The sequence below is a fragment of the Motacilla alba genome, chromosome 22, assembly GCF_015832195.1.
Source record: "Motacilla alba alba isolate MOTALB_02 chromosome 22, Motacilla_alba_V1.0_pri, whole genome shotgun sequence".
Lineage (NCBI taxonomy): Eukaryota > Metazoa > Chordata > Aves > Passeriformes > Motacillidae > Motacilla > Motacilla alba.
The window spans coordinates 1,860,211-1,870,485 of record NC_052037.1 but is presented as its reverse complement, the minus strand read 5'-3'; the positions used below and the strand labels follow the sequence as shown (position 1 = coordinate 1,870,485).

At 68.6% G+C, this 10,275-nt stretch overlaps 3 protein-coding genes across 9 annotated transcripts; 1 reads left to right on the top strand and 2 right to left on the bottom strand.

Moving 5' to 3' along the window:
- Positions 1-1,192: 1,192 nt before the first annotated feature.
- PURB (purine rich element binding protein B) lies at positions 1,193-3,351 on the bottom strand. Of its 3 annotated transcripts, none has more exons than XM_038160452.1 (2): positions 2,832-3,351; positions 1,193-2,798 (listed from the first exon to the last, which is right to left on the bottom strand). In XM_038160452.1, the coding sequence occupies exons 1-2, from the start codon at positions 3,344-3,346 to the stop codon at positions 2,342-2,344; spliced, it is 972 nt and encodes a 323-aa protein (XP_038016380.1). In that variant the 5' UTR covers positions 3,347-3,351; the 3' UTR covers positions 1,193-2,341. The 3 variants fall into 3 exon arrangements, with proteins under 3 accessions (XP_038016380.1, XP_038016382.1, XP_038016379.1); XM_038160454.1 differs by having other exon boundaries at positions 1,193-2,804; positions 2,838-3,351; XM_038160451.1 differs by having other exon boundaries at positions 1,193-3,351.
- Positions 3,352-4,556: 1,205 nt separating this feature from the next.
- On the bottom strand, positions 4,557-5,848 carry LOC119710911 (cytochrome c oxidase subunit 5B, mitochondrial). Its single transcript, XM_038160444.1, has 4 exons — positions 5,688-5,848; positions 5,506-5,579; positions 5,079-5,178; positions 4,557-4,774 (listed from the first exon to the last, which is right to left on the bottom strand). The coding sequence occupies exons 1-4, from the start codon at positions 5,779-5,781 to the stop codon at positions 4,662-4,664; spliced, it is 381 nt and encodes a 126-aa protein (XP_038016372.1). The 5' UTR covers positions 5,782-5,848; the 3' UTR covers positions 4,557-4,661.
- A 576-nt stretch (positions 5,849-6,424) lies between these two features.
- On the top strand, positions 6,425-10,001 carry LOC119710910 (calsenilin-like). Of its 5 annotated transcripts, XM_038160441.1 has the most exons (8): positions 6,425-7,024; positions 8,116-8,240; positions 8,325-8,394; positions 8,473-8,543; positions 8,783-8,890; positions 8,969-9,073; positions 9,167-9,229; positions 9,514-9,589. In XM_038160441.1, exons 1-8 carry the CDS (start codon positions 6,922-6,924, stop codon positions 9,559-9,561), a joined length of 693 nt encoding a protein of 230 aa, XP_038016369.1. In that variant the 5' UTR covers positions 6,425-6,921; the 3' UTR covers positions 9,562-9,589. The 5 variants fall into 5 exon arrangements, with proteins under 5 accessions (XP_038016369.1, XP_038016367.1, XP_038016371.1 ...); XM_038160439.1 differs by having other exon boundaries at positions 8,325-8,543; positions 9,514-10,001; XM_038160443.1 differs by lacking the exon at positions 8,783-8,890.
- The last annotated feature ends 274 nt before the right edge of the window (positions 10,002-10,275 follow it).

Below are 10,275 nucleotides of genomic sequence, written 5' to 3'. Positions count from 1 at the left end.
GATGCCGGCGTTGTCCCGGGAAACACCCAACGCCTCCTGGGGGGCTCCAAGAGAAAAAAACCCCCAAAAGTGCCCCCCAAGATCCCCTGCCCATGGCCGCTGCCCTGGCTCCGGCTGGCCCCTCAAATCCCCTTTTTTCCCGATTTTATCTCATTTTGGCTGTTTTTTCCGCTGTCTTCCCCCGACGTGCTCTGCTCTTCCCACCCAAATGGAGCTGTGGGAGGTCGTGTCCATGGATCCGGCGCTTCTCTGGCCAGGAAAGGCTCCCTGAGCCAACGCCGGGAGCTGCTTTTTTGGGTTTATTACTGGATTTTGGTGGTTTTGCCTTTTTTTTTTTTCTTTTCCTCTTCCACGTATTTTAGGCAGCTCCCCAGAGCTGGGCCGGGCCGGCAGCGATTCCGCCGCTCTCCCAGAGCAGGAATAAGGCTAAATCACCGCAATTCAGCCAAAAGAAAGAAACCCAAAGGAATATATATATATTTTTATATATATATATATATATATATATATCTCATCCTCTTCAAAAATAAAAGGAGAGGTCCCGCGGCCGGGCGCCGGTGAGTCCCGCGCAGCTGGGAGCGCTTTCCCCCAGATCCGCCGTCGCCGTCGTGGTTTCTGGTTGTTCTCCGTGGCAAAGAACGCGGGACCAGGAGGATGGGTGGATACAGCAGGAATTCACCGGAAAGAGCTGCCTGAGGGTACAAAATACAGTACAGGACACGTCGGCCACCGAGGAAGGACTATTGCTCCCGAGTGAGTGAGTGAGGGCTCCGGGTCCTTTGCGACGGAGAAGGCTTAAAAACGGGATCGACGGAAGAAACTCGCTTTTAAAAATCCCTTTAAAAAGAGCGACGGCGGCGGGAGCGGCGGGACGGGGCCGGACAGACGGACGGATGGACGGCGGCGCGGGGGGGCCCCGGGGCTCTGCGGCTGTTCCTCACTTCCCAATAAATATGGAGAGAGGGAGATGCCGGATCCGTGGTAATAAATTAAGGAGGCAGCTGATTGGGCTCCCAAAAAATGGATTAAAAGGGAAAAAAAAAAAAAAAGAAGAAGAAAAGTCCTAGAAGTGGTGAAACCGTTGGAGAAGAAGAGGCAAAACTTTGGAATGAGAGCGATGGAGTTCAGAGTTATGGGAAAACGGGGTGAAAAAGCGGAATTCTGTACAGGGCAGGACTGAGCCGAGGGAGTGAAAAAGAATTAAAAAAAAAAAAAAAAAGACTATTTGAGAGTGGAAAAATGTGTTTAATAGGAGGTGGCTGGAGGGACCAGGCGGCGCCAGGGCCGGGCCCAGGGGGGCAAAAAAAGACAAAAGGAGGCAAAAAATAACAATAAACCTCCAAAATCCACCCCCAAGGTGCCGGGGCCGGGCGTGGCCACGGATTTGGGGCCGGAAAATCCAATTTGGGTGAAGCCAAGGGGCGGATTCCGGCGGGTCCTGGTGAAACGGGGCCGGAGGCGCCTTATTTGGAGAGGAGGGGAAGATGGTTCGCCCCGTCGAGTTTTTCCTTGTGCTTTGTGCCGGCGCCTCCCCCTTCCCGGCGGGAAACGGGGAGGGGGGGAAAAACGGTCAGAAATCGGCAAAACCGAGGAAATCTTCCCTAATTGTCAGGGAGCCGCCAGCTCGGGGCGGGTTCCAGTTCGGGCGCCTGGAGTTTGCATCCCGAAAAAAAAAATAAAACAACCAAAAAACCAAAAAGAACCCTCCCCCCCCCCAAAAAAAAAAAAAACCAACGTGGAAAGAGGAGGAAAGGAAAAAAAAAAAGGAAAATGAAGGGGAAATCACAAGCCGAGGGAACGGCCGTTGGTCCAAGGTGCCTCCGCTGCCCCCCCGCCCCTGGCGCTGCCGCTCGGCTCCGCGGCCCTCGCGTGCTGGATCAGAGGGGGCACCGGGAGGGGAGGGGGCTGCGGGTCACCCCCGTCCCCCCCCAGAGCAGCGAGTCCGGGGGTCCGGGGGTCCCGCGGTGGGAGCGGGGAGGGGGCGGGGGGGCCACGGGCAGCGGCACGGTCGGGCCGGGTTCTCTCTCTCCGGTGGCGGCAGGAGGGGGGGCTGGGGGGCTCGGGGACCCCCGTGCCGCTGCCGGGGGGGGGCTCGGGGACCCCTTCGTGCCGTTGCTGGGAGTGGGGGCCCGGGGGGTTCGGGGACCCCTTCACCCCGAGGCCGGGAGGGGGTAGGGGGGCTCAGGGACCCCTCGGCCCCGTCGCTGTTTTTGGGGGGGGGGGGGGGTCAGGGGACCCCTCTGCCCCGTCGCTGGGAGGGGGGATCGGGGACCCGTTCGCCCCGGGGCTCGGGGGGGGTGGTGGGGGGCCGGCGTCGGGGTCGAGGGCTGGGGGGATCGGCTCAGTCGTCGTCCACGTCGTCGCCGTCGGAGTCGTCACCGGCGCCGCTGCCGCTGCCGGGGCCCGGCGGGCCGGCGCGCCGGTCGTAGAGCTTGTCCCGCTGGCGCTCCTGGATGTCGCGCATCTCCTCGGCGTAGCGGCAGAAGGCGCCGCCGAACTTGGCCCAGGCCTTGTAGGGGACGGTGATGGCGTTGCGGTAGGACGGCTTCACCTCGCTGACCCGCAGGAACACCCCGTACTTGTTGCAGCCCACGTCGAAGAAGAAGCGCTTGGAGTCCACGGTGATGGACGTGCCCTCGGGCAGCTCCCCGTAGAGCCCCCCGCCGCCCGGGCCGCCGCCGCCGGGGCCGCCCAGCTCGTCCTCCTCGCCGCCGTAGTCGTCGATGAGCTTGGCCAGGGCGTCGCGGAACTCGATGAGGCCCTGGGCGGGCAGCGCGATGGTCTGGCCGCTCTGCAGCCCGGGGGGGCCTCCCGCGAACCCCCCCGGGCCGCCGGGGCCGCGGTTCACGGTCTGGCGGATGCGCAGGAAGCGCCCGCGCTGGTTCTCCTTCAGGTCCAGGTAGTACTTGCGGTTCTCCCGCACCAGGAACTCGCTCTTGAGGGCGCGGCGGGGCCCGGCGCCGTCCTCGCCCGGCGGCCCCGCGGCCTGGGCCAGCTGCTCGGGGCTGGACGGGCCCAGCTGCGCGTAGTGCTCGATGAAGTCGCCCAGGTAGTCGCGGAACTCGGCGGCCACGGCCATGGAGAGCGTCAGGCGGCTCTTGGAGCCGCCCGCGCCCACCTCGGCGATCTTGAGGAAGCGGCCCTTGGCGTTCTGCTTCACGTCCAGGTAGAAGCGCTTGTTCTGGATGTCCAGCCGCTTGGACGCCAGCTCCTGCGTCTCCTGCTCGGGGCCGGCCGCGCCGCCGCCGCCGGGCCCCGCGGCCGGGCCGGCCCCCCCCGCCCCGCCGCGGGCGGTCCCGAACCCGCCGCCGCCGCCGCGCTCGCTGCCGCTGTCCCCGTCCGCCATCTTGTCCGCCCGCCCCGCGCGCCGCCCGCTTCCGGCCCCGCTGCGACACCGCTGACGTCACCGCCGCACCGCCGCCGTCACGTGCGCCGGGGGCCCCGCCCGCCGCGTCCCCGCGCGCCCCCGGAGAAGCCCCGCCCCCCGCCAGGCCCCGCCCCGAAGCCCCCTCCTCTCCAATTCCGTCGCTCCGAGCCCCGCCCCCAGGTGTCAGTCACCGTGGCCGCGCCTCCCATTGGTCGCTGGGCGTGGGCCCCGCCCCGCAGCCCCCTCCCCTCCATTGAGCGCTGCCGGGCTGTCAATCACGGCCGCCGTTGGTTCCTACTGGTCAGTGCGGCCCGGAGCCCCGCCCCCGGCTGTCCGTCACGGGCGCTGGCGTTTCCTATTGGTCCCGAAGCCACGCCCCAGCTCCTCCCCTCATTGAGCGCAGGTTCCCGCCCATCCCGGCTGTCAGTCACAGCCTCCCGCAGCCCCCATTGGCCAGCGAGGCTCTCAGCTCCGCCCCCTCCGGCCGGGAATGCATGACGTCATGACAGGACAGCGTGACATCATCGATGACATCACGGCTGGTCAGTGGCATTGGGGCCACGCTTCGGACGGGCAACCTCCAACCTCTGCCCTGAGCGGGCCTGGAGGGCAGAACCCGCTGGAAGCCGCCAGAACCCTCCAGAAACCCGCCAGAAACCACCAGAACCCGCTGGAACCCGCCAGAACCTGCTGGAACCCGCCAGAACCTGCTGAAACTGGCGGAACCCACCAGAACCCGCCGGAACCCATCCTGTCCCCAGGTCGGGATGAGCTGCCCGGGGGGAGTCCTCAAGTCCCGGCCATGGCCACCCCCAAGGGACACCCTGGGAGCACGCAGGGTCTCTGGGGACCCTTAGGGACCTCCTGAGACCACCTGGGATCACCTGGGAACTTTGAGGGACCTCCTGAGATCCCAAGTGGATCACCTGGAAATCTTCAGGGACCTCTTTCGGCCACCTGGGATCTCCTGGGCTCACCTGGGGATCTCCTGGCGGGTTCTCCCAAGCCCAACGGGGACAAAGCCCCCACGGGACCCACTCGATGTCCCCCTCCATTCCCAAAGGGACAATGAGATGGGGTCCCCCCACCCCAAATACTGCCCCTGGGCCTCGGCGTCCCCCTCAGACCCCCCGGTCCCCTCCCACGGTGACACCCCCACAGCCGCTCCCCAGCACACACAGAGCCAGGCTCTCCACACAACCTCTTTATGGGGGGACGGGGGTCAACGGGACCCCGGGGAGGGCAGCGAGGGGGCCCCAGCTCGTGGGGGATCGGTCTGGGGGTCCCGGGCCCCTCAGTGGGGCAGCTCGTGGGGGATCAGTTTGTAGTGGGCGCCGCAGGAGGGGCAGCGCTGCGCCTCGCCCTTGTGCAGCCAGAACCAAACCACGTAGCTGTTGTCCTCCTCACCTGGGGGGACAGGGACAGCGTGGGACAGGGGACAGTGTGGGACAGAGCACAAGGACAGAACGGGACGGACAAATGGAAATGGGACCGGAATGGACACACAAACACCACGGACAGGCAGGGGTGGGAGGATGGACACACGGACACGGAGACGGACAGACTCATGGGCAGGTAAAGGACAGACACACAGACACGGGCACAGGACAGATGGACACCGGGATGGGCGGACGTGGGGACAGACACACAGACACGGGGATGGACAGACGGACACGGGGATGGACACACGGACAGGGCCGGGGGCACTCACAGACGCAGCCCACGATGCGCTTGCTGGACACGGAGGGCACGAGGTTGGGATCCTCCTTGGTGCCCGCGTAGCGCTTGGGCCGGAACATGCTGTACGGGTCCTGCGGGCACGGGAGGGCACCCCCGGCTCTGAGACCCCCGAACCCCCCCGAGGGCAGCCCGGCCCCCCGAACCCCACACCCGGCACCCCCAGTTCCACCCCGGGACAGCCCGTGCCCGAGCCTCCCCCAAATGCGGGACCCCAGCCCCACAGCTGCCGCCCTCCAAGGGCACCGAAACCTCAGCGGCCCCTCCAGATGAGCCCCCCACCCCCCCGAGCCCCCCCAAACACCCGCCCGCCGAGCCCCGCGACCGCCCCGGAGCCCCCCGGCACCCCCGGAGCCGCCCCCACCCTCCAGCAGCCCCGACCCCGGCCCCCCGGCACTCACCAGCCCCTTGTTCATGGCCTCCATCACCTTCCGCTCCAGCCCGGTCGCCTGCTCCTCATCGCTGGCCAGGTTCCCTGCGGGGCGCGGTCACACCGGGGGCGCACACACCCCACACCCGCCCCGCTCCCCCCGCTCCTCCCGCGCCGTCCCCCCCGCCGCCCCGCTCCCCCGTCCCCGCTCACCGGGCACGCCGAGCTGGCGGGCGGGCGCGGCGCGGGCCGAGGCCGCGGGCAGCAGCCGCAGGGCCGCGCTCACCCGCAGTAACCTTGAGGCCATGGCGGCGGGACCGGCGGCACTTCCGGCGAACGCGGAAGCGGAAGTGACGTTGGGCGGGACGGCGGGACCGCGAGATGCGGCGGCGGGCCACGGCTGGAGCCACGCCCACAACCACAGAGCCCCGCCCCTTGCGGTGACCCCGCCCCTGCGGTGGCTCCGCCCATTGTAGAGCCCCGCCTCTGTGATTGGCCACGCCCTATTGCGGCCACGCCCTTGGGGATGGCCCCGCCCCCCGCGCGGGCTCGGTGGTCCCGGGGGGAACGGCTGAGATTGCGAGGGGAGGTGGGACCCCGAGGGACGGGGACACTGTGGGGGGACGGGGACACTCCGGGGACAGGGACACTCCGGGGGGACAGGGACACTCCGGGGGGACAGGGACACTCCGGGGGCAGGGACACTCCGGGGGACGGGGACACTCTGGGGGGACAGGGACACGGGGACACTCCGGGGAACGGGGACACTGTGGGGGGACGGGGACACTCTGGGGGACGGGGACACTGTGGGGGACAGGGACAGCCCTGGGGGACAGGGACACTGTGGGGACAGGGACACTGTGGGGACAGGGACAGCCCTGGGGGACAGGGACACTCCGGGGGGACACAGGGACACACCCGGGGACACAGGGCCAGCCCCGGGAGGACACGGGGACACACTCGGGGGGACACGGGGCCGGTGTCCCCAGGGCTGCGGGACACCCGCGAGGGGTGGGGACAGCCCCGGGGGCAGGGCCAGCCCCCCGCCCCCCGTGCCTCAGTTTCCCCTCCCCTCGCTGCTTACTCATCGCCATCGATCGCATCGATCCCCCCGGCCCGGGGGGGCTCCAGTGAACCTTTCCCCCCCAGTTTTGGGGCCCGCTCGGGCCGGACCCCCCCGGCTGCGACCCCCGACCCCCGGGGGGCTGCGGGGAGCGCGGGGAGCGCCCCTGAGCCCCCTCCCCAATAAACCCCCAAACTTTTTGGGATTTTTTGGCAAAAACCCACGGGAGAGCGCGGGGGGGCCGGGGCCAGCGGAGGAGGAGGAGGAGGAGAGGAGGAAGAGGAGGGCAGGACAGGACGGGCAGCACCCGCGCCGCGCTCCCGCCGCTCCGGAGAGCCCCGCCGGCTTTGGGGGGACCCCCGGTGCCCCCCATGCCCAGGGGCCATGGGCATCCAGGGCATGGAGCTGTGCGCCGTGGCCGTGGTCATCCTCCTCTTCATCGCCGTGCTGAAGCAGTTCGGCATCCTGGAGCCCATCTCCGCCGAAGGTACCCCCCCCAGCCCCAATTAGCGCCAATTAATGAATTAATGAGCGCTCAGCCCGGCCGGGCCGGCCCCAGCGCTCGGGGAGCTCCGGAGCGGAGCCGGGGCTGGGCTTGGGGTCCCGCTTGGGGGGAAGGAGGAGGATTTGGGATTGGGGGGAGAGGGCGGGACCCCCAACCCCTCCCCAGAGCCACTGCCCAGCCGTGCCCTGGGGGACCCCCAGAGACCACCCCAAACACCCGGGATGGGGATCCTTCACCCCAAAACACCCAGGGATGGGGACCCCCAGAGACCACCCCAAAACACCCAGGGATGGGGACCCCCACCCCAAACACCCGGGATGGGGACCCCCAGAGTCCTCCCCAAAACACCCTGGGGGATGGGGACCCCCACCCCAGAGCCCTGCCCCCGCCCCGTTAACCCCCAGGAGCGGGCAGTGGGGACCCCCAGTGACCCCCAAACCTTCCCAAGGAGGGCCGGGAGGGCTCTGAGTGGCGCTGACCCCCAACAAGCCCCCCGAGGTGGGGTCACGACCCCGCAGTGACCCCCAAACCCCTGGGAGAGGACACAGGGACCCCCCCGGCCCCCCCAGGTCCTCGCACCCCGAGCTGGGGTTCACCCCCCCCGGGGGTGCTCCGGGCTCTCAATCCCATCCCAAAATCGCTGAGCGGCCCCAGAGGCCCTTCCCGGGCTGGAATTATTAATGAGCATCATTTATTAATTACCTTCAGCCGGGCCGGGCGGCAGCGGCGGCGGCCAAGAGGCGGCTCGGGAACGTTCGGAGCGCGGGGGAAGCCCCGGGGAGCGGCGCCCGGGGACCGCGGCTGTCGGGGGAAGGGGGGGCCCCGAGGGGGTCTTTGCTCGGGCTGGGTTTGGGGTGTCCCCAAGGGGGTCTCTGCCCGGTTTGGGGTGCAGGGGGTGTCCCCAAGGGGGTCTCTGCCGGGGTGGGTTTTAGGGTATGCCCAAGGGGGTCTCTGCCCGGTTTGGGGGGTCCCCAGGGGGGTCCCTGCCCGGTTTGGGGTGCAGGGGTATCCCTAGGGGGTCTCTGCCCGGTTTGGGGGGTCCCTAGGGGGTCCCTGCCCGCTCTCCCCCGCAGACAGCGGCGATGCCGACGTGGAGCTGCCGAGCGCCCGGCACCAGCCCGAGGGGCTGGAGCAGCTGCTGGCTCGCACCAAGTTCACCAAGCCGGAGCTGCAGTCGCTCTACCGAGGCTTCAAGAGCGTGAGTGGGGGGCTCCGCCGCCCCGAGCCCCCCCGAGCCCCCCCGCGCTCGGCTCGGGGTCACCGGCGCCGCTCCCCCCGCCAGGAATGCCCCAGCGGCCTCGTGGACGAGGAGACCTTCACGCTCATCTACTCGCGGTTCTTCCCCCACGGCGGTGAGTCGGGGGTCCCGCACCCCCGGGGGGCCGGGGCAGCTCCCGCGCGGAGCCGGGAGTCACCGGCCGGCCCCGCAGACGCCAGCTCCTACGCACACTTCTTGTTCGACGCCTTCGACGCCGACCGCAACGGCGCTCTGTGCTTCCAGGTGGGAATTCCGGGTGGGCACGGCCGTGCCAGCGCCGTGATTCATCACATCCTCCCCCTCCTCCTCCTCCTCTCCCCTCCCCGGCTGTGGCCGAGCTCTGCCCGGCGGGTGCCGGGTAAAAATAACGGGATCGATGGGGCCGAGGTCCCTGGGGCGGCCCGGGATCGATGTGGCAGCGGCGGGGAGGGGGCGGGCCGGGGTGAGGGTCCCTCCCGCCGCCCCCCGGCGCCCCCCGGCAGGATTTCGCCGTGGGGCTCTCGGTGCTGCTGCGGGGCACGGAGCAGCAGAAGCTGAGGTGGGCGTTTGACCTCTACGACGTGAACAAGGACGGCTACGTCAGCAAGGAGGTGACAGTGGGGGACACCGGGGGCTGGCGGGGTGGGGGCGGGCAGACGGGGAGCTGCCGGCGCCCGGTGTCCCCCCAGGACATGCTGGAGATCATGAAGTCCATCTATGCCATGATGGGCCGCTGCACCGAGCCCGCCCTGGGGGCCAGCGCGCCCGCCCAGCACGTGGAGCTGTTCTTCCAGGTGAGACGTGTCCCCGTGTCCCCGAGGCCACCCCCGGGGCCACCCCCGGGGCCACCCGCGGCCGCCCTGCTGAGCCCTGGCCGCTCCCTTCAGAAGATGGACAGGAACAGGGACGGCGTGGTGACCTTCGAGGAGTTCCTGGCCACGTGCCAGGAGGTGAGGGGCTCTGGGGGGGCTGGGGGGCACCTTCCTCATCCTCCTCTTCCTCATTCTGTCCCCAAATCACGCGATGGGGGACATCAGGAGAGAGGGGGACACGATGGAAGAGGAGGGACAGAGGGAGAGCGGGAGTTGGGGCTAGGAGGAGGATTCGGGCGGGCAGGAGGGCTGTGATGGGACGCGTGGGATGCTGGGGACAGCAGGGGACAGCAGGGGACAGGAGCGAGATGGCGAAAGGGGGCTCAGGAGGGGGACGGGGGTCTCTGCTCTCTCCTCCCCAGGACAAGGACATCATGAGCTCCATGCAGATCTTCCACAACGTGCTCTAGACCCTGCTGCCCCCGGAGCTTCTCTGCTGCTTCAGACAAAGAGGCAGAGAAATCCAGCATGGGGCTGCCAGAGACGGGACAGGACCAGGACCAGGACCCGGACCAGGACCCGGACCAGGACCAGGACCAGGACCAGGACAAGGACGACGCTGCCACCGGAGCCCCCCGGGCGCGGTGCTGCCAGCGCAACACAGACCCATTTTGGGTGTCGAGCTCCCCCCCACAGGGACCTCCCCCCTTGGTGTGCGGGGACCTGACGGAGCACAGAGCCGACCCCGGGACATGGGGGCCCTCAGAGCTGGGACCCCCGGGTGCGGGGTGGGGGTCTCCAGGTGGCAGCCGTGAAAGGGAGCCCCCAAACACCAACGCCGAGCACGGCCCCTGCTCCCCCGGCAGCGTGGGGACGGGGCATTTTATAAATAAACCAAACGGTGACGACTGAGGGCTGAAATGGAGGCAGGGGGACGCGAGAGACGCGCGGTGTCCCGGTCCCTGTCCAGCTCCCGGTCCTATTCCCGTTCCTGCTCCTATTCCCATTCCCGGTCCCCTCTCCCGTTCCCTCTCCCGGTCCCGTTCCCTCTCCCGGTCCCGCTCCCTGTCCCGTTCCCTGTCCAGGTTCCCTTCCCCGTTCCCGTCCCCTCCCCGTTCCCCTCTCCCGTTCCCATTCCCGGTCCCGTTCCCGGTCCCGCGGCCCCGCCCCTCAGCCCTCTGCTC